We start from the raw sequence: 24971 nt of genomic DNA, 5'->3' as shown, positions 1-24971 counted from the left end.
ACATCAAACAAATTACCCTTTCATATTCTTCATTACCGTAATCAGAGTACCGTTCCTCACTCAAAGGTTGGGTCCAACGTCGTTTGGGCTAAAACACTACGAGTGGGTTGATCCGAATTCAATCAAGATATTCGCATTTTATACATGGAAATGCTCAGAAGTTTGTGGAATTGATTCTACTCCCAGACCTACAAAAGGTCTCATAATGAGCTGGGATCCATATATCATCATTGCAACCACAGGAATTTTATAGCCGTATATACCTCAAGTTTAAATCCACGAGGGGAATTTACCTAAAATACTTTTTTAAATTTTATGTTTCATTCTAATATCAGCACCGGTCTCAGAAACTAGTAAAAGAATTACAAACAAACAGGGGATTGTTAACAAGAAAGCCTTCATATACTATCCAGCGGGTATTTAATCACATGAGGTGGTCTTTGGAGCCCAAATTTAGACTTGCACAAAAACACCATTCAAATCTCCGTTCTTAAAATCAATCATCAGGCTTTCTTATAAACACCAAAATAACCAGAAAAATAACAAGCTTTTGCCTCAGAGGTAGTGACAATTGCATGTTCATCATATTCATATAGTATACAAAAGAATCTGATAATACGTGCATTTCAAATGCATCATTGGCAAAAGGCAAAAAAAATATCAGAGAAAAAGTTTAAAATAAATTATGCATCAGAGAGATTCCCAAAGACAAATCAACATCCTCTTGTCGAGTACTGATGTCCCTGTCTGTTTATCGTCACTTGCATTAAAAACATTCTTGAAAAAAAATAAAATTTACAAATCATAACCTAACTACACTATTCTCGTGTGATTATAAATATAAATTTTATGTATCAGAGAGATTCCCAACGACAACTCAACATCCTTGATAATTAAGCAAGTACTGATGTCCCTGTCTGTTTATCATCATTTACATACTTCATAATTAATCAATCACTAGAAATTAAAAAAAAAATTTACCTCGACCAAAGAACTCGGAAAAAAAGATATGCTATCATCGAACATCTAACCTAACCTCACCTAATTTAATGTGAATGACAACCTAAACTCAATTCCATCCTAAATGCTAATTGAAAAATCGATATCGAAAAGACTCGAATTTAGATATATAATTTAGTAGAATATAACAACATTAGAAAGAAAAAAAAAACAGGAACATAATACGGAGCCTCAGAACTCAATTTGTTTCATGGAGATAAATCTCAAAGTATATTTAACACCATCATAGGCTAAAGAGCATAGCATAGGTAATTTGGAAACTGAAGAAAGAAAAAAAGAAACACAAGCAAAAACAAAAAAAGCAATAGACTTCAGAGATTAACCGTGATCTTGGGTCGTCGAAAATGGAAGAACGCAGTTGGATGATGTGGGGAAGATGAAGCGAGTATATATAGGCGATAGGAGAGATGAGAGGAAATTAGGGCACAGAGGGTTTCTTGAAACGAAATCGTAGCCGTCCAATTCAAGGGTCAATATAATGTTTTATTTTACCCCTCGTGTTTTTTTTTTCAATATAACACATTAAAATTTAAACAATTGTAATCAAATATAACTCCTACTTTAGCAACTTCGGCTTTTATTTTTTTCCCTCTTTCAATAAATTTGTAATTAATCTAAATTATAATAATCAATAAATGTATATATCTAAAAAAAATTGTTAATTAGGGAGACTAAAAATAGGTTATACAAATTTTAACTCATTGTTTGATTATTCGTATTATTATGACTGTGTTGTTCGATTTTGATTTAATAGTCGATTGCAATTATCATGAATAAGCAGATATATTCATCAGAGATTTCTGAACAAAAATAAATAAATAAAAAACGATCATATTTATGTGTTATTATGCTTGTCAAACTTTTCACGACTTGGGTAAAAACATCACTTAACTTAGGACATAAGAGATTTACAGTCTTGCATGCATACATAAGCCAATAGACGAAAACGTAACAACTTCGATGTGTATAGGTTGGACCACTACTACAAGACAGTTTGTCACGATCTCAATTTGATCTCATTAATTTACTTTTATCTCGCTCAAAGCCTCCTTAATCCCATTCCCCAATGACCCCCGAAGCCTCATTACGACAGACTAAGTCCTTGATCTTTGGATGGACTTTTATTTTCCAAAGGCTTTATTGAATTATATTTTTTTTACAGTGACCAACAATTACAATCGTGCATCTCATAAATAATTTCGATAAGCACTCAAGTATGAATACAACCTTTATGCGTCTCTCCGATTCCACTAGTATGTGGTCATTGTAAAGCAATAGAATACTCGTGATAAGCTCAATGCCAAGCTCTTCGATAAATCGTGCAAACAGTCAACAACTCATTTTGTTATTCATATATGCATCGAAATTACCACCTTATTCCCGGCGAGACTCGAGTGTCGTTAGAGGGTAAAGAATATGCTCGTCTTGGACTTTGATTTTTGTTTGATTTGAACGGGAACTTTATAGTATTTTTTGCTAGCTATTAATAATTGTTCTTATTTTGTAATTTAGGTTAACTAGGTATGCTATCGTTTTTGTTTATCATAGGCTTCAGATATCAATTTGAATGTTAAATTTATTATAGATTAGTTAGGATCTATATTCTCTAATGTATTAGTTTAGTGTCAATCTTCCAAAAATTAAAGTGTAACACATTTATGGTGAGATTAATTGATTTAAACGTCATTTGATTTGAGGAAATCTTTCATCGAAAACTTTAGCCAAAATAATATCATCTTTAATAATCAAGGTTTCAAATGTTGTTTTTGTTGTTTCGCACATCTTGATTTACAGAAAATCGCACGGAAAAATTATGGATAAAAAAACAAAAAATTGGCTACGTAAGCCACCTAAACTATATGAATTGTAAATTAGTCAACATTTAGTAAATACTTTGTAAATAGCCAACTTGCATACGTGACAGCCTATTAACTACCTTTTTTTACATGTTTGGCTGGATTAAATAAGTCTTTTACTAATCTGTTAATAAGTTAACTTGGCTATTTACAATAAATTAACGAAATGTGGACTATATCTCAATTCACTATAACCGCGTGGCTATATAACTTAATAACCCTAAAAACAATTAATATGTTGTTTTCAAATACCGTTGTCCATGAAAAATCGACATGTCGAGAGGAAATTGCACAAAAATAATGTTGCTTAATACGTTAAAAATATATACGTATATACATACACATATCTTTCAATTTTTAAACTTGTATTATGTTATCTCTAAATTTAATATGCAGTATGTATCACAAGTAGATCAAATACTTATTTTCGTTTTAAATATCTCGGACTTATGAACTATAATGACCGCAACATAAGTAAAACACACTAAGATGTAATTAAAAATGTCTCACGTGAAAATTGGCTACATTTTTTCTCAATATACATAGCTAATTTTATATTCATTTTTAAATTTATTTTTATTGGTGCGTGCAGTATGTCTTAAACTTTATAATATACATATAATAAATTAGTCTTTTAGTTATATAGTCATTTGACTTGTAACTGTTTGTATAATAGCAAAGCTTTTGTAAATTTTCTGTAAATAACCACATTAACTTATTTACTGCAATAAAAAAGACAAAAACCCGAAATAGATGGAAAATATTTTTGAGTATTTTTCTCTTTATGCCGTAAATAAATTGAGGTGGATATTTACAAAAGATTGACTATCTCGGACTTATGAACTATAATGACCGCAACATAAGTAAAACACTAAGATTTAATTAAAAATGTCTCACGTGAAAATTGGCTACATTTTTTCTCAATATACATATCCAATTTTATATTCATTATAAATTTATTTTTATTGGTGCGTAGTAGTATGTCTTAAACTTTATAATATACATATAATAAATGAGTCTTTTAGCTATATAGTCATTTGACTTGTAGCGGTTTGTATAATAGCAAAGCTTTTGTAAATTTTCTGTAAATAACCACATTAACTTATTTACAACAATAAAAAAAAAACCCGAAATAGATGAAAAATATTTTTGAGTATTTTTGTTTTTATGAGTTCCGTAAATAAATTGAGATGGTTATTTACAAAAGATTGACTATCTGGTAATTCTTAGACTTTTGGTGCCTTGACTCATTTTTTTATAATAAATAACCCAAGCTAATTTATGAAATTACGATGGTCTGGTAGTCTCTTAACTCTTAACCGCATACCTATTCACGAGTTGGACTTGGAACCCCCGTCCAATGCATTTATTTTGCAATTTGCATAATAAACAACATAAACGACAGCAAACACAAATTAAACGACATGTACAAGAGTAAACGACATTCGACGTAAATCGTCAAAAACGACGACGAAACGGTTTTTTTTCCTTTCCCCCTTTTTTTTTTTTTTTTTTTTTTACTAGAAAAAAAAAAAGGTTTGAAAAACAAAAAGGAAAAGAGATTGGTCCGCTTTGGTGGATACGTCGGTGACGTTCGCTAAAGCCGCGTTCAGAGAAACCAAACCTCCATTGAACCTAAATTCTTGTTACTCGTATTCTTCGAATTGTCTGTTTCAGTTTTGTCAGCAATTACCATGACACAGTTCGCTATGGTAATTATTTAATTCAGTTTTCTCATGGTTCTCTTCTCTAATTTGTATGTTTTCAATAATCAATTCAGGTTCTGGGTTTTGGGCTTGAAAGCTCATGGTCTGAATTTAACTACGATATAATGAAAATGTGAAATTTGAAGGTGTTGGTTCAGAAAGTTATAATCTTTCGTGATTAATTACCGAGTCAGTCACTCCAGTGACAACCTTAATTCTAATTACGTGTACACTTTAGCTTTTTTGGGAGGAAAATTGAGGAATTGGGTTGACAGACACATCCTTCTCTTTTTTTCGCATGTTTCTAATGTGATGATTAAAAATGACACAAATGGTGTAAAAAATTCAGGTCGAGGAATTAGCTTCTCTTGTGAAGGACAATCTTCATTCCAAACATCTTGTTCTCTCAGTGGAAGAAAAGTTGGTCAACTTCCTTGACTCTGATACCAGGTACACTGCAATTCAACATGTGTGTAAAATCCCACATTGCCTAGGACTAGGAGTAGAAGCTTTTGATGATTTTTGAGGAATTCCCTGATGTTTGGTCAGCAAGCAATATACTGGACTAAGAATTCTTTGTATGAAGTAATAATATAACGCAAATCGCAGATTTCGACCTATGTTTTCTTGCAAATGTTGTTTCAAAGCTCATACATTATTTATTTCCAGTTCATTTTGTGTGTGAAATACTTAAAGCAAGCAAAAAAATATTTTGGTTGCAGTTCCAATGGGACCATGGAGTTAGAACCAATGAATTCATACAATCGTCTTCTTATGCACCGTCTTGCAGACATTTTTGGGTACGTTCCTCGTCGATAAACTTACGAGTTTTGTGATCACATTAATTGACTTCCAAACAATTTTCTTTTATTTTAACTTCGCTAGGTTTTCCCATGAATCTGTTGGTGAAGGAGAGGATCGACACATAGTTTTGGAGCGATGCCCTGAGTCATCAGTGTATGTAAATACAAAATGGAACTCGACGAAAGCAAATCCGTTCTTATTTCTTTTAATTATTGATAAAAGGGAAAAGAAAATAGGAAGGCTAATATTTCCCGTCAATATGGATTGCAGACCTTCCATCCTTGTAAGTGATATTCTGGAGCAGTATGACGATGAAGAATCAAGGGCAAACTCATATGAAAAATCTCAGGCCGAGGAATTAGCTTCTCTCGTCAAGGACAATCTTGTTTCCAAACATCTTCTTATCTCAGTGGAAGAAAAGATGATCAAGTTCATTGACTCTGATACCAAGTACAGATCAGTTTTTCATTACTTATTCCCTAATTTATGAGCATGCATTGTAGAATCCCATGATGTCCACGAGTAGCAATGTATGTTCCCGAGATCATTTTTTTTTAACTAAATATGAGTATAAGTGGGTGATTACTTCATAAGGAATGCAGTTAACCTTATTTTTATCATGGAAGATGTTTTAAGCACCTTATCTATGGCATGATTTACAGTCGAAGAACTTGAACATTAAAGATAGTATATTTCCAGTTATTTCGTGTGTAAAATTCTAAGGAATTCAAGTTTTGGTCGCAGTTGTGGTGAGACTCTTGAGTTAGAGCCGATGAGCACATACAATCGCCATCTTGTTCATCGTCTTGCAGACAGGTTTGGGTACGTTTTTGTCACTATCTTATTTACAGTCTTGTGTCTTGCAAAAAGCAGTTTTTATTCTTCTTTCACATCAGTTGAATAAAAAGATCTTAACTTTGGTAGGTTTTACCATGAATCTTTTGGCGAAGGAGAGGACCGACACTTAGTCTTAGAGCGATCATGTGAGACATCAGAGTGCGTGAATAAAAGATTGGCCGCAATGAAATAAAATCGTATTTTCTTCGTTTATTCACAAACTGAAAACAAAGGCGAATATAATATAATCCGTCTCTTTGGATTGCAGACCTTCAATCCTTGTAAGTGATATTCTGCGGCAATACGATGAACCTCATTCTCCATCGGCGCCACAACAATTGCTGAGGAGATCAGAAGCCTCGCCAGGTAACGATATGTTTTGCTTTGCTTTGATGCGATCGTCATAGTAAAATGTGAACGAACTCTGTTATCAGCGTTGAAGACAGAATCGACCGTGACTCCGAATTCGCTGGAGGAGAGAGAAGCGGCTTATTTGGCTGCTCGTGAGCGGATATTCTCAGACGAAAAGGAACCCTCGGAGCAGAGGCCTCGCAGCGTCCCGGCCGTGGCTCGGAGAATGATTGCACACGCTTTGGGTCAGAGAATCAGCCACACATCCAATGCCGTTAGTCTCTCCCAATGGGGGCAAAACGATGAATCGATTGTTTGCGATGGGGATAAAGTGGAATCCGATGCCCAATTGCCCAGAAAACCGTCTTCGCCCGGTAACAGTAAGGTGGTATCACAGAGTCCCGAAAAAATCTCCGCCAGTGGGGTTGACTCTGGAAGAGAGAGAAACGGGGTTGACCACAAAAAGGAGCAAATGGGAGCTGCAAAGAGGATGTTTGCTCAAGCCTTGGGAAAGCCATCGGGGGTCTCAAAGTCCGACGAGTCAAAGCGTTGACTTTGGCGATAAGGCCGAGGGTTTCTTTTTTTGGGAAAGCATGTTGGTTTCTTTAGCAAGACAACGCTTCAACAGTCGCGGCTAAAGAAAACGATGAATGATCATTCTACAACGGGATTTTACGGCAAGTCAGCTCAAGAAATTTGGATTGTTTTTTTTTGGAAATCGGTGTTCACAGTTCTGCTGAGAAAGTCTTGTGCTGCGAGTGATTTGAGGTAAATGGGGTATTATTTATTGGGGGGAAAATCGAAAACAATGGTCAGGATGTGTTTTTAGCGCCATTTTTTGGGTCTATCAGTGGACACCGTTTAACAGCTAGTTAACGCAAAGCCTTTCGGTTCATAGAGTTTACAATGCTAAGAATGTAGTTAATTTTAGTTTTTGGTTTCTGCAAGGACAAATGATCTTGATCTTTGTATGGAAGTACTTGTTTATTGTCTGATATTAATATATTCGTATAGTTCTTCTTGGGCCCTAGTCTGATATAAATTTCCTTCAGAAGCAAACATAATCGCATCAAAATTCATTAAGGATCAATTCGGTTCTCACATCGTCTCTTCGTAACAGTGTAGAGAAGTAGACACTTGAAGAAAACTTGAAAATGACAATCGTAACATTAACTTTCTCATAATAAGGTAGTGTTGTCTTTAAAACAAGATCTGATATTTTTTGTGGCATTCTTGTAGTGCAAGACTAGCCTCAGAAGTCGGAACATGTTTTAGCATAGTGTTATCCATGGAATCAATTTTAAGCAGACCCATTTAAGGTAATTGCCAGCAAGGAAGGAATCAGAATAACGACGCACTAAATAATTGTTTAAAGCATATAATATATCAGAAAAACAATCGATACGTTGTTGGCAAGACCGAAGAAAATGAATCTGCCATACGTGTCAACCCGTTTTTTTATCCTTATTCTTCTCTGTCCTTTTTTATGAGCTAAATGAATTTACAGAGCCTCAAAATATGGTACAGACCTGCAAAAAAAAATTATACATCGAAAGTAACGAACCCTGCAGGTTCACAAACCTAAAAAAGAGACGATCTCGACCACAAAGGCCAACGAGAAACAATGTCACTCGTTGATGTTAAGCATTGAACTCGATTAGCATGTCATGTCATCTTCGCTCGGAGGAAATTTTACATGCTCGGAATCGGCGAGACTTGGGAAAGCCGACTATGAGGTGTCATGATTTCCTGCTGAGGATTTCTGTGTCGCTAAGGCATGAAGCACAGACTGAAGGGCTTCAAACTTGTCCCTCAGCATCACATTGTATTCATACAAACTTTTGAGATTTCTCTGAACATCACACATATCCATTTCCAAACCATCTTCTAGCTCTGCAATATCAGCCCAAGAAAATAATATAAATGCATTCATTCATTGTAATGTAGATAATTGAGTAACTAAGCCACCAAAATTTGTGGTTCTCAAGTTGTGGTTTTGTTACCTAGTGCAGGCGGTGGAGGAATCGAGCCCCTAGTCAAAGTCAATGAAAGCTCTTCAAGCTGCGGGGAATTCCCAGAAGAACCCGATTCATTGCCATTTATGGAGACCACTTCGTGATTCTGAGGCTGCAGAAGATGGAGAGCTTTGACATATAAATACAAGCTAGTTTGATCAAACTCATCATATAAAAAAAAGCAACTAAGTGGTGATATTATTGTTTTAGAGCTAAGCTTCGAACTGATTATTTTAGCTTCCACCTATGTAATTTTACCTTGAGGCTCGGAGAAGTTCCTGGAAAAGATGACGTGGCTCCACTTTTTGCAGAGCACTCGGGAGCGGAAACCTGTCCAATAATGTGCAGCCATGTGTATGATAAGCAAGGCTTGGTGAAACAACGAAGCACGTGGAACGGAAAAATTACTAGTACCGTGTTGATGAGGCTAGTCGATGGGACTTTCTTATTGAGACTGATCGAGTCTTTTCTACTCATTTGCCTGTGCTTACGCGACGATCCTTGACTGCTCAGTGATTTCAACACACCCCCACTACAACTTGATGCGTTTTTCTTGTTGAAGACGTCCTCCAATTTGGTGCAACCGAATGTAAACATTACATATTTCCTCAACTAGGTAAAAAAAAAAAAAAAAACATCGGTCAGTTCAAATCTATGGCGAGTAAAAAAAATGTTCGTCCAAGGGAAGGAAAAAAAAAAGAGATTTACTTTGTCCCAACGCTCCAGAGCTTTTCGCCGACTTCTAAGCCTTCGTAAAACACGATCTTCGCTGCGCAGTCTTTTTACTCTAAACTCGCACTACAGACAAAAATAAAATTTTAAATTGTCAATTATATCAGACCGTTTTAACACAGCATTCAAATTTGTCCCCCTGAATTCATTATTTCAAGAATGTCGAAGATTCATGAGCATAAAATACCTGAACCAGCAAGAAGAAGAAAAATCCAATACTGATACAATACAGACCCCCAAGATCTGCAAGGAAGCTCACTGCACCATTTCGCAAAATGAAAGAAAAAAATTAATCTTCCTTAAAAAGAAGAAGAAAACACATATGCGAGTTTAGTTTCTTTGCTTACCTGGCCCCATAATGTTCTGATCATCAATCTCCACAATGTATGAAGACAAAAAGTTAACACTCAACGTGGTGTTGATCACTCCTTCGCCAGGCCTGCCCAGCGAAGTCTGAAGCTGAGGTGAGTCGTAGAATCGAGAGCCGGGGATAAACTCGTGAAACAGAGGCTGAATAAGCCTCAGGTCCTTCAAATTACGGTAAATCCTCGGAAACAGGCTGAACTTCAACACGTTCGAGTCCCTTCCTCGGAATGTGACCGGTCTCTCTCCGGACCTGCTTCCGTTCTTCAGAAACCCGCTCACGAAGCTCAAATGCCTTTTGTCGTTGTGGCTCCTCGTCGTGAGGTTGAACCGGAACCCGACAGCTGTCGCGGGGCTGTTTGGAAGGTCGACGAAATGCCACGAAATGTATATGCTGTCGTGTATGGGTTGGCAGCCACTGCATCGGAGGCTGATCGTTGGTCCTTCGCTGCTGTTTCGGCACGAGAAGTCCCCGAAATTCGAGAGAGGAACGACCGCGTAGTCGATGAGGCCGGGATTTCCGACGACCAGAGTGCCGAGATCTCTCAAGTTCGAACAGGTCATATTGGAGACGGTGGTGATGTTGAATTCCATGTCGTTGACGAACAAGGCGAGATCGGGGCCGTTCGTAGCTCTTACGTTGTGGACCTCGATCGTTCTTCTCGATATGACTTGGTAGAGCAACCTGAGAGGAAACTGAAGATCCAAGTCAGAACTACTAAACCGATAATCAGTGGTTTGAATTACTGCAACAGACCGTCGTTCAATACTCACGCAGCGACTAAGCCGATGAAGACTATCCAGCTTGCTATCGAGAATGTTCCGCCGAGTTCTGTTTTTCTCTTCTTCACCACCTTTTGATCGTCCTACAGCAATAAATAACAAAAAAATAAATTACACACAAAAGATTAAATTTTACTAACGTACAAGCCTGGGTTTGACAAAAATTTGATTTGGAAGGACAGTGTTATATATTTATGGCAAAAGATCTTAGTGATCCTTAATGACACAAGTCAGGAATTTTGATTGTTATAACAGAATCGATTATATTAAGGACCAGAGAACACTAAACTGACACTGACATTAAGACTATTTTAAATATTAATAAAAAAAATAGGAACACTTATGAGATTTGGATATTTAGAGAGCACTGACCAGCCAATGCCTAGTGGCAAAAGAAATGTCCAATCTGCTAACCCACCATCTGAGATTGAACCAAATGCTCCTTCCATCGCCGCCGAGCTTCATGAACCTCAAGAACACACAGAACGCGAGCCACGAGAGAACCAACACCAGAGTGGCCTCCAAGAAGACCGCCTGAGACTGCGTGAACTTCTTGATCGAGTCGAACTCGAAGATCCTCTCGGGAAACGAAATGGAGTAAAAGTCAACTCCACGGTCGGTGGAGATCGTCGAGTTCGCCGCGTAGAGGACGCACCGCTCGGCGGTCCGGTCAAGCAAGTGTCCGACGTGGCAGGCGCAGAGGCTTCCGTTGTAAACCACGGCGTTCGCTGGGCAAGCCATGGCTAGGGTTTCGGAGCTGAGGTAGCTAGGGTTTCGAATCGGAGACGAAGATCTTGGCTTTGATAGAGGGCTCGGAGAAGGAATCGAAGGTGATGAGGCTTACGTGACTGTTTGGTGATTGGGAAAGTGAGAAACTTTGGGGAAAAAATCGTGTGAGAGAATCAACATTGGATGGCTTGTCGAGAGAGAAAGATTAAATACTTATCTCAGTCAGAGAAGTGTGCTTTAGATTTTTTGAACCGAAGACACGTTCTTTTCATCACCAAATGAGGCAACTTTTCTTTAGCTCGTGTGTGGTGTTCTAAAACTGATGAAAAACAGCGCGGTTTTGGTGCTTTTTATTCTGTTTACGTTTTAGGAAAAACATAGAGACGGAATGAGAGAGACCATCTTGTTCGCTCCGGTTTGAACAAGAAAACAATGAGGATGATTGGAAGCGTTCGTATGGTCCAACCAGAAACTTACACGTATCGATAAAAACGTGGGAGTCCTTGTTTTGGCGTGGGCATGCGAGCACACGAGTTGTTCTCTTGTTGAATTGAATAACTTTTTTTTTTCCTTCTCAGAGTTTAATACTTTAATTGAATAACTTGGATGTTACTAGATTTCTTTAAAGGCCTTCTTTAAAAACAGAAGTACCAGCTTTGTCTATAATTCGAGCCACGTGGTCTTGTTGGATTGTCTCTGTCGAAGTTGGCCAGAGTCCAGATCCTATACAAATATTATGCTCCAATTAAAATATATAAAATCAGAATCTTGATATCTCAAAAAAAAAAAAAAAAAGAATCTTGATCACTTTATTTTGCTAATTTGCGCCAATTTTCTTCCAATGTTCCACTTTTCAATTTAACAATAATGTAACGAGAACTTTCTTAATATAGACCTCGATAACTTAGGAAATGTCAAATTAGATCTCTTATTTGTAAAATATTCAAAAATATAACTCAAGGAAAAATGATATGAAATAGCCGATTCAAACTATGACTTTTGCAAAAAAATCATAGTTTCATTAGATATAGCAAAATAGCCAATTGAGAGTACTGCGACTTTTAATCCTTCATCGATTAATTTTAATCCAGACTTTATAAAGCTTACATTCTGTCTTTATAGTTCGTTGGGATTAAATTTAATCCAGCCTAGATTAATCTTACTTGAGCTAGTTTGCTTATAATTGGCAAACTATGGCTATTTTGCAAAAGTTTAAGTTCTATTTGGCTATATAACCGCTTGACCCTTAAATCAATTTTACGATGAAATTATAAAAATATTGGATTATGATGAGTTACAATGGGTAACAAGAAAATAACATGGTCAATGAGTTACGATAGATTACGATAATATACCATGAATGATGATAAAATTTGTTTTGAAGGGTATTTTTACTATTTTTGAGTAAAAAATCTATTAATGTATATTTTACTATTAGAAAGTCTATCATTGATAATTCCCTACTTGGGAGATTTACATTAAGAAATTTCTCAATATAGAAGCCCGGAAAGATTGATTTATTAAAGAGTTTGGCATATAATCCTACAATTTCCATTTTTCCCCATGGTAGCATCAACTTTTGCTTGACAACCTGCTTTTGTTTGTGGATTTTTTTTTTTTTTTTTTTTAGTAGAGGCACTATCGGTCAGGATTACATGATATATTAGCAGTGCAAAGCGCAGGTGGTACTATCGGCCAAGATTACATAGTAGGTGGCACTACTGGCCAAGATTACATACGTATTAGAATAAATCCTAGGGGACATGCATTTCTGCATTCCATGGGGGCTTGAACCCATGACCTCTCCGTCGAGGTGTGTGTGGGATTACCGCTAGACCAAGTTAGCTACCACTTTGTTTGTGGATTTGGATTAAGACAATTTTGCTTTGACAACCTGATTTTCCTGCTCGTGAACATGAAAACGTAAGATGTTTTTGTTTTCTACATGATGAATTACGAGAAGCTTTTTTTTACTCCAAACTTTTTTTGTTTTCCATATTTCTTGCAGCGGAGAAAGAAAACATCAAGTGAATTGAATACATCCCAAGTTCTAGAGGCATTGTATCATCTGCCAAGTACCATTTCTATTTTCTTCTTTTATGAACAACTAATGAAATGTTGGTTGTCACATATTATAGTCGTGAAACAGTGTCATACTTTACAGTCTACAAAATAACAAATAGATCAACTATTGATAATTTTATTGTTTTGAGTTTAATATTCAATAAATAAACCCTTAGGGTGCGTTTGGTAAGCAACTCAAAAACTGTTTTTGAGTTTTCAAGAAGTGAAAATAGGAAACAAAACTGGAAAATGTGTTTGGTAAGGTGTTTTCGGAAAAAAATTTCAAAAAATTTTGAAGTTGTTTTGAAAAAAAGTAAAGAAAACTGAAAACAAATAAAATGTGTTTTTGAAATTCTCTTCTCTCTTATTTCTCTTCATCTTCTCTTTTCATTCTTTCAAAAACAAAAATGAAAACTATACCAAACACTTTTTTCAGTTTTTTCACTTTTTCAAAAACAAAAATGAAAACTGTACCAAACATCTTTTTGAAAACAACTGCAAAATAATTTTTCAATACAACTACAAAAATTAGAAAATAGAAAACAAAAACTTTTTGAGTTAACTACCAAACACAATTAGTAACCCGTTTCCCCATAAAATCAATATCAATATTATTATTATTATTATTATTTTTTTGTCCAATGTGATCAATAATCTTCTCTCCTGCTATTCGCAAGCTCCGCAAAAGGGTTTTCTTCGGCTTCTAACTGCTCTAAGAATTTAGTGTAAGCAGGGTCATACGCAACAGCTAATCGGATATACTTCAGAGATTCTTCTCTCCGACCCACGAAGTGTAAAGCGCTGTAAGACCAAAGCCGTTGCCTTTAAAACGAGAAGCTAAAATACAAAACACAACATAGAAACACGCTTCATACCTCGAGAGCTGTATCAATCCATCATAATAGTGTGGTTTGATCGCCGGATAATTGGGTTCCTTCATATTTCCGATCCTCTCGAAATGTACGAGCCCTTCCTTGATTTTTCCCTACCTCGGACGTAATTTACAAGACAATTAGTAACTCGGGTCTTTGAACGTATAGACGTGTTCTATGATCAGAATATTTGAAATATATACAGACGAGACTAAATACTTTCTTAAACATTGTTCACCTGTTGACAATGAATAGAACCCATCCACATAGAAGCGAGAATTAAATGATCAACAGCATCCTCCTCCTCAGGATAGCCAGAAGCCATGAGCTGATGAGAGGTCAGAGATAAAGCTTCTGGTTAATAAATAAACAAAAACTTCCTCACAGGCTTATATATATACAAATTGAAGAGAAATCTTTGAATGTGAAAATCACGTGAACGATATACAAAGCTACTCAGACCTTAGAAACGGCACGTTCGAGATATTTCATGGCTTCTGCAGGTAGTCCCTTTATTAACAGAGCTTGACCTGTGAGAACCAGAGCATGTGTGTAGTCGGGATCCCTCTCCAGTGCCACTCTACAATAAAAGTAATACGACTTCAACGGACAAAGCCACTAATCTAACATAAAGACAATAACGAGAGAAAAGTTGATGAGAAGATGAGCAATTACTGTAGTATATAAATTGCTTTTTCTATCTGTTGTTCCGACACTAGTTGGAGTGAAATCTGTCAACAATTTAAGACATAAACATACGAGATACACTTCCAATAACTTCAGATGTGAACATAATATCTTACAAGGTCAAATTTCAAGGTCACCCACAGAAATCAGTTCTTTTAGGGAGAGATCTTCAACATGTATAGTGCCAATTTCTGGATCACCTGACGCTGGTATGGCAGGAACATTGATGCTTCCAGATTCAGGAACTGAGCTAGGATCAGTGTCCAGTAATCCCAACTTTGTAAGAACAAATGGATTCTTGAGCAATAATTGCTGCAAATTTATCAAGCAATGTTTCGGTAAAAAAATTGGATCAGTGAACAGGTATTAGAGATTCCATCTTATCGACATGAAATTTATCCCCTAATTTAAGGAACAACTTTGAATACAAATCGTGAGACATGATGTCCTTTCTTTGAACCCTCTTCATTTTAGAGGGGTTCTGAAAGCTAGGACGGAAACAACAGCAAAGAGCTTTAAGTACAGTCAAGCATGTTGACATAAGAAAAAAGAGGCAAAGATAACCACCAAGCAAAATAAGCATGGCCGTGGATAATTTCAGTGAAATAGTTTCATCCTCTTTCTCTCCCTCTATTATTTATTTATCTTTAAACTTACAATCAAGCAAGTAAAACCCAGCCAGACAAACTAATTACAAGAATATGGGATTTTAATTGGTAGAACAGTTACAAAGAACAGAAAGACAAATCGCATCTTACTAGTTCTCATATTTGAAGATCGTCAAAGACTCACCTGTATTACAGTAAGAGAACTATTTGTGGCCCAATAGACAAGACTTCCCTGCAAAACAATGGAGATCCTATTCAACAATATAAAGGAAAGAGAGAAAAAAAAAATCAGTTATAGAGCATTATTTGTTCCCCTTTAGATTCAATTGTTTAGCATATTAAGACATCAAAATTACGCTCTTCTCAAAGCGTTTTTTTCACATTGCGTATTTGCTCCTATCTAATCAATCAGACAACTTATATTGCACTACCTTAATCTGGATGTGAGACCTTCTAAAGTGCAGGCAATAAAATTATTCAAGATACTATAAATATACAAAGTTGATAGCAAGAATTATATTACCTGAGGCACATAGAAACAAATTAAAAGGATAGGCAGGGTGAGCAAATCCAGATATATCTTGTAACACTGCATAAGTTTAATGAAGCAAATACTTGTTAAGATCAAAGCCATCAAAGTAACTGCAAAATACAAGCCATACAAATATAACCGAGGGAAAAAAAATCAATTGTAGCTGGATAGTCGTGACTACTTACTTTTAATAATAACAACAAAAGGCTTGTTGATTTGAGACCAGTTGGTATTCGAAAAGATATCTGAAAACCAGCCAGAGAAATCAGCTAGAATACCAAATTATCAACTTGTAGAGAGATCAATAATCGGTTCATATATGCAAGTGATATATTTGACAAAGTAGAGCTCTTACTAGATAAATGATATAAATTTTGTTGTTCTAATTAACTATAACGGGTTCCCAATACCTGAATAATAGTATAGTGCAAACCAGCTATCACCACCGGGAATATGCAGCCGAAAGCACCATGAGGGAATTCGGTCAAATCATGGAACCACAAAGCACCACCCTGAAAATGAATGCCATTTAAAGTTCATTTTAACCAACCACACACACACACACACACAAAATCTATAAAATTCCTAGAAGCACATGTAACTCCGTAGCATTGACTATTTCGATGTAACATGCCATAGCATCGTGTATGCAAGCTTACAGTGAATATGATCATATACAAATCGTAATTCAGAAGCTAGCCTTACAGAATCAAACCCAGTGTGTTGATCGAGGGACATTCTTCTAACGGTAGTCATCCACAAGAAAAAGCTGGGCACCTGCAGATTTGTAGTGGAATGTACCACAAACCAGTAATACATTAGAAAGCAGAAAATAAACTAACACCCTTTTTAGAGCAATACAAGCAGAGAGAACTACCTGGACACAGACGTATGGAAGGAACCACAGAGGCGAGGGACAGCCAATTTCTTTCCTCTTCTCTTCGAAGAGAAAAAGCTGATCGATATTACTCGTCCCTGAGCGAGGCGGCGGTGTGGGAGACGGCACTGCAAAAAAAAAAATATATATATAAAACCAAAGAAAGTTAAAATTGGACGATATGATAAGGGAAGAACTAAGGAATTTACACTTAGGAAACAATTCTCCGATTCGTTTCAGTTTGTGAAGTTGGATAACAAGCAGAGGCAACAGAGCAACTCTGAGAGCCACTATAGAGCTACCGATAACAATCCACCTGACAGAGAGTCAATACACGAGAAACTTAATCCGTAAGCCTCTTACAAGTACAAGTTGAAGGTACGGAAATGAGTGAATACGAAGCCTCACCAAGGCAAGCCAGAGAAGTCGTGAAATTCATCGAGCATACATATCAAGGCGCGAAGAGGGAGAAGCGGCTGATCTCCTCCGCTGACGTCAACGACTTCGCTGGAGCTGGTGAAGATGGAGCGAGAGCTGAAGGAGAAGAGAGCTCCGGCGGCGTGAATTGTGGGCGTCGGAGGGAGGCCGGGAAACGGACGGAGGAGACAAATTCGGGCATCGGAGAAATTAGGGTTTGAGAGAACTTGGAGACGGTGGGAGCGAAAGAGAGAGGCGGTTGAAATGCAGCGACGGAGGCGATTATAGGTCGCCATTCTCGGTGACTTTCCGTGCGTGGGTTTTAGGCCTTTAAAACCCGCCACAAGAAAACGACGTTGTTTGCTACGTCGTTTTGCAGCCACTACAATAAAACAACGTGATCATGCTTTAAGATTCTTTTTTTTTATTATTATTATTATTTACTACTTCAAAATTTCAGTAATTACCCCGACACATGATGTGAAAATCCGCTCTTTCAAGTTATTTATTGTTTTATCAAATTTAAGAAGTCATAGGAGACGTTGTTTGCTACGTCGTTTTGCCGCCACTACAATAAAACAACCTGATCATGCTTTAAGATTCTTTTTTATTATTATTAATAACGCACAAGGGTCGAGATTCAAACCCGAACCTTTTATTAGAATTTAGAACAAAACACGACAAATGTAAATCCTCAACGCATGCCTTAAAAAGCCAAAAACAACTAAACCATTTTAATCTGCATGAGGAAAACCAAAAAAGGTACTAGGAAAAGCAACATGATAAAAATACTGCAGATGAAAATGTAGAGCATAATACTTGTTGTTCACTCAACAACTATGGCATAATAATAGTACTAATAACAAGCTTGTAATACTTCTTAAGGTTTTTTTTCTTCATCCCGATCCTCAAGTTGTTCACGCCATGGCACCACGACCACAAACCTAGAATGCCCTACCCAACCCACGCGACAGCATCGGCAAAGTATGTCCTTCTGCAACGAAAAAGGTAAATAGTCAGTGAAAGGACAATTTTAGACAAAAAAAAGAAAAGAGAGAAGAGGCCAACCATGGAGAAGAGCAGAGCGGGGCGGCGCAGCGCGATCCACCACAAGCGGTGGATCTTCAACCATCTGATGATTGATTGATTGCTATTCAGAGTCTTCGTTATATTCGCCATCGTCGGAGAACTCGTCGAGCGTCCTCATATCGAGCTGATAACGCAGAATTCCTCCGATACCCCCAAATCCCCTGCAGAACTGCGAACCCTCCTGCGATTTGTTGGTCACGAACTCGAGGGTACACCCAAACTTCTTGTACTCGTTCGCAAACCACTCGAGCAACGCCGTCTTCTCTTGAACTTCCAGCTCAGCGTTTCCGTTCGGGTCCCTGAAGTTTTCGGGGTTTCCCTCCTGCTCCTTGTTCAGGTGCTTCACGACGATCTCCCCGGTGCTCGTGTTCTTCAGATCGTACCTGTTGATGTCGAGACTCTCCCAGACTATGAGAATCTCCACGGCGCCCATTTCGAGGGCTTTCAGGGTGTCGTCCACGCCGAACACGTACTTTCCCGTGTCCTGGCTTATCTCCTCAAAGTACTTTCCGATCAGCCGCTTCTCCTGGATGAACTTGACGTTGGAGAGAATCTCGGCGGAGAGCTCGATGGCCTGGTTGAACCCATTCTCACCCCCGTAAGAGACGTCCACCACGTTGAGGATCTTCGCCTGAAGACGCTGATCGAACATATCGGACTGGCTGAGCTCGGTTTTGAAGTCGGCGGACCCGGCGAGGATGAGCCCAGAGACGTTGGGCTGACTGGTCGCTGGGTTGATGTAGAACTGGGTCGCGAGCTCGACGGTCTTTCTGACATAGTTGTGTCTCTTTTCCATTCGGAGCCGAGCGAAACGTAGAGCCGATTGACCTCATCTCCCGTGCTTCTTAGGAAGGTCGACGCTGAACTTGTGGAGGACCTCTCGGGTGTTCCCGCTGAGGGTCCCGAATAGGGTTCCGTTTCCGTCCATCACGATGAACCCGAACTTGTCGTCGGACTCGAGGTAGAGAGACGCGTTGATGGGCCTGAAAGGCTCGAAGTCGATCGTGACCTTCTTCTCCTTTCCGTCGTCGGTGACGATGGTTCCGGTGTAGAGGACGAGCCCGTTCAGAGGAACCTTGTTGTGTAGAGCTTCAGCCTCTGCTGGGCGGAGGTGATCGCGCCCAAGATCGACTGACGGTTCACTCTGCTCTTGATGTTCGAGGCCGTTCCGAATTCATCGCCGAGCATCTTGGTCACGCGAGAAATCTGATCCCTCGGCGGCATGATCAGAGATATCATGCTCGTCCCGTTTCCGCGAACGGCTTCGAGGGCCTTTGTGAGTTTCTTGATCTTCCAGATCTCGATGTTCCGGTCGGTATCCTGAGCGTCTGCCATTGCAATCTGACACACACAAACAAAAAAGCGTGATTTGGCACAAACGAATCAAATCATTTCTCCTTTTAATTCAATATACATAATTAAAACTAAACTTATTTGCAGACTTCAAGAGTTTATTGTTCTCAGCGGCTAAACAACTGTTCATTTTTCAAGAACGAACCAAAATCAAATAAGATACAATTCCAGGATAATTTTTTTATCATTACATCTGCAATTGAGATCGTATCTTAACCCTCAAAAAAATATCTGTACAGTCTGAGACACAACAAAAAAGCGTGATTCGACGCAAACGAACCAAATCCTTTCTCCTTTTAATTCATTATACACAATTGACACTGAACTTGTTTGCAGACTTCAAGAGTTAATTATTCTCAGCCATAGAGCTAATATTGTACTTATCTTTAAAGATGTGCCCAATAACCCAAGATGCAGCTCCTCTATGTCATTCTGTTCGAATCACATGCGCGCAAGAATGTCTACTCTTGTACGACGTAATCTGTCACATATCAGACCACTGCACAACACCCCTCATCTTCCAAGTGCACATCTCATTTTTGCATATGACATACCATCTACTTTTTGAAGACGATTTCACTCTAAACTCGAAATTATTTTTTAGAGCAAAAACATGAATTTCTTGCTTCATCTGTTTCTTGGACTCAAACTCCTTCCCGAGGTATATATCTTATATGCTACTTATTGCATTCAATGGTTATAATACATATAACATAACATTTTTCAGTTAAGAATATACGTACATCTCATTCTTATTACCTGTGGAAGAATTTGGCAACTGACTTGGACCGTCATCATGTTCCTCCTTGACAAAATCATCGGTTGTGAAGTCGAGGGCTTTCCATGAGTAAGGCACGCAATCTCTTGGTGATGCAACTTTATGAGGGTTACGTGATGGTTCACCGTGTCCTGATGGTTCACCCTGTCCCGATGGTACTGTAAAATGTTTTACAAAATCTTCATATTCTCCAGTGTTCGCGAACTCTTCAAATTATGTTCCTTTGTCACAGTTGTGTCCAACATCTCCGTCAAATTTGTCTTCATCACCCCCGTCACTTTTGTGTTCATCATCCCGATCGTTGTGGTGGTAGTCATATCTGTCACGCTTGTATACTTCATCGTCTCGGTCATCTATTCGACCGTTGAACACATTATTATCATCTCGATCATTGGTAGTCAGATTATGTTGGCAATTCTTCATTCATCACATTTTCCCTTTATCTACTATTTTTGGAGTTAACGCTATGACTTCTTTCGATACCAAAATTACACAAAGTGCATAACTTCTATGACTTTTATTCTTCGTATAATACTTAACGTCCATATCGTGCTTCAACAAAGCAGGCTCAATTGGCATATTATCCGCCTCATATGGAACTTCAAACTTTAAGTCATACTTTGATCTGTCTATATCGACTCTCTTGTACACCTTGTCGACTAACTCCATATATGTCGTCTCTTTCGAAACTTCAAGCGGAAATGTTCTCGCGTTTTTGAACACGTATAAGTGTCCATTACTCTCCCACGTGCCGTTAACCATCAATAAAACTGCAAGAAATATCACAAAAATACATTATGTTACATTAAACTTCGATTTTTTCCAAACTCATCGGAATTGGTCGGAACGATCGGAATTGGTCGGAACCGGTCGGATTTGGTCGGAATCTGTCGGATTTGGTTGAAAGTTCTGCTTGAATTTCATCGGAATTTTTACATGAATTTCATCCGAAAAGGTCGGATTTCATCGGAAATAACATCAAATTCCAGAAAGTTTAACTTACATCTACCAACTTTATTTATTCTACACAAACTATATGACTAAAGCTATAAAAGATGAATGGAGAAGCATACTTACCCATTTTGAAGGAATTCAACCAATTAGATACGCGAAATGATGAGAAAATGAGAGAGAATGAGAGATTTTCAATAAGTAGAGAATGAATTTTTTTTAGTAGTGTTATATGGTCTTATAAGGGTATTTTCGTCCAAAATTGGTATAAAAGTTCAATTTTGAATATTTTTAAGTAGCGGGTCTAATTGAGATATTTCCATAACTTTCGGGTCTAGAAAATGAAATTTCTCGTTTGTTTTTGGTGGCCCTAAGAAAAGTCAATCACTCTATTTATTACTCTGTTGGACTAATCTGCAACAAAATAATCACCCAGGCGGAAAACTAGAAGGGGCAAGGAGATTAAGGACCGAATAGCAATTGTGGAAATTTTCCTAGGGCTCTTCAGAAAAGATACCCCAGAAAAGATAGAGACGAGCGACTGAGAGAGAAACCAAGAGGGAAGAAAGATTCTAACCGGAATTTAAGAGGAATCTGTCCGTCTCTTTTATTCTTTTATAAGGTAGGATTCTTCTTCATTCTTCTCCTTGGAATTTCAGAAGAATAAATGAAATTGTATGAAGTATGTTTTGGGTTTGTCGGTTTCTTGAAGTTGTCGTAGTGAATCGGTGAAGGAGAAGAAGAGAGAACCGTGTGTTCATCTTCACCTTGATAGAAATTGATTATGGAAAAGTAGGATTCTAAAAATTTAACCTCAGATTCGTTGATTTAGGGTTTCGGGCTCTTTTGTTATTGATTAGTGTATTGGGTTGATATTTGAAGTTCTTGGTTCAACAGAGTTTGTATGGATATGAATAAAGTTAGAGACTTTCCCAATGTTTATTTCTTATTGTACAATTGATGATGATTAAAGATCTTTTTTTATTTTATTTTATTTTATTTTTATTGTGTTTACAGAACAGTGAAGCTACCAATTTTTTAAAATGCTGGAAGAAAGATTGGTACGCCCATCTCCTCTATTATAATATTTACTCTTTAATTCTAATTATTTTTCTAATTTATTTAATGATGTTGATGTTCTAGGAAGTCTATGAGTGCGTAAACTGCTTGCGACCAGCTTTCACAGCTTACTGTGGAAAAGTAAGTTTTCTCATAATGCGCACACACACACACACACATATATATATATATATATATATATATATATATATATATATATATATTGTTTCTCCGTAGATTGTTCGAAACTTAGCTGAGACATATGTTTTTCCTTTGGAAGGCTGTCGCTGGCGAGTTTGCTGCTGAAGATGGATTTCTGGTGTTCGGGATGTGGTAGGACTGATTGTGATTCTCGTTTTAAGTGAATTAATTTAGTCACGACGTGTGAATTTTGGGCAGTTTTCGAGTTGTCCTGTCTCCGGAATGTTTCTCTTTCAATGGCATTACTCTTTGTTTGGTGAGCTGCCGCTGCGACCAAGAGCTTGGTTTTTTCCTTCCGTACTATAGAAGAGCCGCCTTGTCGCTCAAGAATTTCATTGCAAGAGTGTAAGCATTAATTATTGTCTTTGTGTGGATGAGATATAAGATGTCTTTTTTTTTTTTTGCCTGTCGACAATTTTGTATTTTGTTTGCTCCCCAGTGGAAGAGTTAAAGCTAGGGATGATGCTGAGCTGGTGAGGTTGACTGAGTACGTGGAGAATGAGGCTATAGATTCAATGTCTATGTTTCGGAAGAATCAAGAAATGGAGAAGAGACATATTCTCTCTGCGGCTGGTAATCGTGTGAAGGCCTATGTTGATGAGGTAGTGTCGGTAAAGAGGCAAAGAAGAGACGACGAGGATGAGTATCGCTGGTTAGTCGATGATTTTGTGGTCGAAGAAATATTGCCGAGACTGCCCGGCGGATCTTTGTGCAAGTTTAAAGTGGTTTGTAAAGGGTGGAGGCATTGCATCACCTCCGACTCAAGCTTCATATCTAACCATTTGCGCCATTCCCAAAACACCAGAAGACTGTCGATCATAATGGTAAACGAATACCCTCGTCACCGCATGTTGTTTGTGGACGACAAGGCCGAGATTATGGACGTTGGGATAACAGAGAAGAGATGTGTCGGGAGGTATTTTACGAGCTATCTCGTGGGAAGCTGCAACGGGTTGGTGTGCCTGATGCTACGAGACAAGCTCTATCGCGTGAGGCCGCTATTTAACATCAACTATCCCAAGCAGGCGATAATGTTGTGGAACCCGGAGACGGGACAAGCCAGGGATGCACACCTACCGCACTTAGTTACCCCGAGTCGTTACGTTGGTGACTTTCCGGTGTTTGGTTTCGGTTTCGACCAATCCCATGACGACTACAAGGTGGTTCGAGTTTCGAATATTTCGGTGGCGTCGCCGTTGGGATTATCGTTCGAGGTCTTTAGCAGGAACACCGGTTGCTGGCGAGTATTGGAGAAAGTACTTCCGGGATGCAAGCTGACTCAAGATAGCTTCAAATCCATATTGCTTCACACTCGTTTATACTGGTTGGTGATCCTTGCTAATGTTTCTCCGCCAAGATTGTGCGTTTTGTGGTTTGATCTCAACGATGACGAGTTCGGGGTTATGGACGTACTAGGCGTTCCCTATAGAAGGAACTTCCAGTTTCTTGTCAAGTGGGAACGGGATTCCCTTGCTTTTCTAGACCGCTACGGTGGAAATGCCCATCGAGTTCAGTTCATTGTAGGCCCCACAACAACAAACACATCGCATCTTCTTAAATCTTTAGAACTAAAGCGTTGGAATTTATGTGGAGTTTCGCAGGATCGGTTTTTTGTGAATGATCGTGATATTTTTGTGAAGGATCATAATGGGGGCCTCGTAATGTACGACTTTGAAACCGGCGTTGCTCGTTGTCGCCGACTATTTTCTACAGTGCCAGGTAGGAAAATAGGCATACCCTACGACTATGTACCCAGTTTGGTTTCGGTGTATCCGGATCTTGCAACCATGAAAGAAGATGCCAAGAAAATGAAGGTCCAGTTTTGGTTTGGTGTGTTTTGTGAAGCCATGGGTTCTTATTGCAAACAACCCTTTCCCTAAAGGCTATATGTACTTCTTCATCTATTTATAAGCCGTATGTTGTGTTCTGAGTTAATTATTGTAGCAAGTTTTTATTCTATTGCCAATGATACTGTATGTTTTTATTTATTTATATAACTTTATGTTGTGTTCTGAGTTATTTATTGTGCCAAGTTTTTATTCTATTGCTAATGACAGACACTTGAGTAAACTCAGCTTGAGATTCCATGGACATCACTGCAGCGACGAGAATGGCTTTTTACCCGTTAGCTTCTCCTTCAATCATGTTGGATGACGAATAGATAATGTGATAAAACTTGAACCAACCTTCTTCCTCTGTCTTGTTGAAAGCGTTGAGAGCACTGCTCGTGTCAACGTTGCCCAACAATTCACTTGCTTTGGTTGAAATCCTGAATTGATTTGTTCAA

At 38.1% G+C, this 24971-nt stretch overlaps 4 protein-coding genes, 5 non-coding genes and 2 pseudogenes across 12 annotated transcripts; 2 read left to right on the top strand and 9 right to left on the bottom strand.

The window, feature by feature from the left end:
- Nucleotides 1-146: 146 nt before the first annotated feature.
- On the bottom strand, nt 147-241 carry LOC149382509 (small nucleolar RNA snoR69Y). The gene has a single exon (XR_016294006.1). It is a non-coding gene; the product is annotated as a small nucleolar RNA snoR69Y (small nucleolar RNA).
- A 310-nt stretch (nt 242-551) lies between these two features.
- LOC149382508 (small nucleolar RNA snoR122) lies at nt 552-644 on the bottom strand. Its single transcript, XR_016293969.1, has one exon. It is a non-coding gene; the product is annotated as a small nucleolar RNA snoR122 (small nucleolar RNA).
- A 40-nt stretch (nt 645-684) lies between these two features.
- Nucleotides 685-768, bottom strand: LOC149382507 (small nucleolar RNA R44/J54/Z268 family). Its single transcript, XR_016294015.1, has one exon. It is a non-coding gene; the product is annotated as a small nucleolar RNA R44/J54/Z268 family (small nucleolar RNA).
- An 80-nt stretch (nt 769-848) lies between these two features.
- Nucleotides 849-938, bottom strand: LOC149382506 (small nucleolar RNA R44/J54/Z268 family). The gene has a single exon (XR_016294016.1). It is a non-coding gene; the product is annotated as a small nucleolar RNA R44/J54/Z268 family (small nucleolar RNA).
- Nucleotides 939-1183: 245 nt separating this feature from the next.
- Nucleotides 1184-1256, bottom strand: LOC149382505 (small nucleolar RNA Z267). Its single transcript, XR_016294007.1, has one exon. It is a non-coding gene; the product is annotated as a small nucleolar RNA Z267 (small nucleolar RNA).
- A 3175-nt stretch (nt 1257-4431) lies between these two features.
- Nucleotides 4432-7595, top strand: LOC149382504 (uncharacterized). Of its 3 annotated transcripts, none has more exons than XM_089602147.1 (9): nt 4432-4588; nt 4932-5032; nt 5305-5347; nt 5454-5539; nt 5657-5836; nt 6131-6208; nt 6311-6382; nt 6492-6589; nt 6658-7595. In XM_089602147.1, exons 1-9 carry the CDS (start codon nt 4571-4573, stop codon nt 7125-7127), a joined length of 1146 nt encoding a protein of 381 aa, XP_089458273.1. In that variant the 5' UTR covers nt 4432-4570; the 3' UTR covers nt 7128-7595. The 3 variants fall into 3 exon arrangements, with proteins under 3 accessions (XP_089458273.1, XP_089458272.1, XP_089458274.1); XM_089602146.1 differs by having other exon boundaries at nt 5305-5382; nt 5468-5539; XM_089602148.1 differs by lacking the exon at nt 5305-5347 and having other exon boundaries at nt 5468-5539.
- A 341-nt stretch (nt 7596-7936) lies between these two features.
- LOC149382503 (uncharacterized) lies at nt 7937-11601 on the bottom strand. The gene is made up of 9 exons (XM_089601647.1): nt 10840-11601; nt 10459-10550; nt 9669-10369; nt 9509-9579; nt 9298-9387; nt 9004-9201; nt 8848-8919; nt 8578-8701; nt 7937-8467 (listed from the first exon to the last, which is right to left on the bottom strand). Exons 1-9 carry the CDS (start codon nt 11206-11208, stop codon nt 8304-8306), a joined length of 1881 nt encoding a protein of 626 aa, XP_089457773.1. The 5' UTR covers nt 11209-11601; the 3' UTR covers nt 7937-8303.
- A 2240-nt stretch (nt 11602-13841) lies between these two features.
- Nucleotides 13842-17654, bottom strand: LOC149382502 (ALBINO3-like protein 2, chloroplastic). Its single transcript, XM_089600764.1, has 14 exons — nt 17245-17654; nt 17046-17152; nt 16837-16964; nt 16665-16736; nt 16370-16471; nt 16145-16204; nt 15951-16016; nt 15612-15659; nt 14961-15131; nt 14808-14863; nt 14595-14712; nt 14371-14460; nt 14136-14245; nt 13842-14061 (listed from the first exon to the last, which is right to left on the bottom strand). The coding sequence occupies exons 1-14, from the start codon at nt 17547-17549 to the stop codon at nt 13908-13910; spliced, it is 1587 nt and encodes a 528-aa protein (XP_089456890.1). The 5' UTR covers nt 17550-17654; the 3' UTR covers nt 13842-13907.
- Nucleotides 17655-17886: 232 nt separating this feature from the next.
- Nucleotides 17887-19138, bottom strand: LOC149382501 (eukaryotic peptide chain release factor subunit 1-3 pseudogene; annotated as a pseudogene). The gene is made up of 2 exons (XR_016293879.1): nt 18322-19138; nt 17887-18247 (listed from the first exon to the last, which is right to left on the bottom strand). The product of XR_016293879.1 is annotated as a eukaryotic peptide chain release factor subunit 1-3 pseudogene (transcript).
- A 28-nt stretch (nt 19139-19166) lies between these two features.
- Nucleotides 19167-19680, bottom strand: LOC149382500 (eukaryotic peptide chain release factor subunit 1-1 pseudogene; annotated as a pseudogene).
- Nucleotides 19681-21940: 2260 nt separating this feature from the next.
- LOC149382499 (putative F-box protein At3g21120) lies at nt 21941-24728 on the top strand. Its single transcript, XM_089602092.1, has 6 exons — nt 21941-22046; nt 22442-22485; nt 22568-22624; nt 22764-22816; nt 22883-23029; nt 23124-24728. The coding sequence occupies exons 2-6, from the start codon at nt 22468-22470 to the stop codon at nt 24562-24564; spliced, it is 1716 nt and encodes a 571-aa protein (XP_089458218.1). The 5' UTR covers nt 21941-22046; nt 22442-22467; the 3' UTR covers nt 24565-24728.
- The last annotated feature ends 243 nt before the right edge of the window (nt 24729-24971 follow it).

The sequence above is a fragment of the Urtica dioica genome, chromosome 11, assembly GCF_054948205.1.
Source record: "Urtica dioica subsp. dioica isolate 48M chromosome 11, U.dioica_male_clone48M_v1_H2, whole genome shotgun sequence".
NCBI classification, from domain to species: Eukaryota; Viridiplantae; Streptophyta; class Magnoliopsida; order Rosales; family Urticaceae; genus Urtica; species Urtica dioica.
The sequence above is the reverse complement of the archived record's forward strand: the minus strand, read 5'-3'. Positions and strand labels throughout refer to the sequence as shown.

Bases quoted from the DNA above. Each gene is read 5' to 3' on its own strand.
- LOC149382504 (XM_089602146.1), top strand. The intron at 6,209-6,310 runs GTACGTTTTTGT...TAACTTTGGTAG, and splicing joins CGTCTTGCAGACAGGTTTGG to GTTTTACCATGAATCTTTTG. The intron at 6,590-6,657 runs GTAACGATATGT...CTCTGTTATCAG, and splicing joins GAGATCAGAAGCCTCGCCAG to CGTTGAAGACAGAATCGACC.
- LOC149382503 (XM_089601647.1), bottom strand. From the start codon at position 11,208: ATGGCTTGCCCAGCGAACGCCGTGGTTTACAACGGAAGCCTCTGCGCC. The intron at 9,202-9,297 runs GTAAATCTCTTT...TTTTTTACCTAG, and splicing joins CTCTGGAGCGTTGGGACAAA to TTGAGGAAATATGTAATGTT. The intron at 8,468-8,577 runs GTAACAAAACCA...CTGATATTGCAG, and splicing joins TCCTCCACCGCCTGCACTAG to AGCTAGAAGATGGTTTGGAA.
- LOC149382502 (XM_089600764.1), bottom strand. From the start codon at position 17,549: ATGGCGACCTATAATCGCCTCCGTCGCTGCATTTCAACCGCCTCTCTC. The intron at 16,965-17,045 runs GTAAATTCCTTA...TTTTTTTTGCAG, and splicing joins CGGAGAATTGTTTCCTAAGT to TGCCGTCTCCCACACCGCCG. The intron at 14,062-14,135 runs GTATGAAGCGTG...TTGGTCTTACAG, and splicing joins GGATTGATACAGCTCTCGAG to CGCTTTACACTTCGTGGGTC.
- LOC149382499 (XM_089602092.1), top strand. The intron at 22,625-22,763 runs GTAAGTTTTCTC...TTCCTTTGGAAG, and splicing joins TCACAGCTTACTGTGGAAAA to GCTGTCGCTGGCGAGTTTGC. The intron at 22,817-22,882 runs GTAGGACTGATT...AATTTTGGGCAG, and splicing joins TTTCTGGTGTTCGGGATGTG to TTTTCGAGTTGTCCTGTCTC.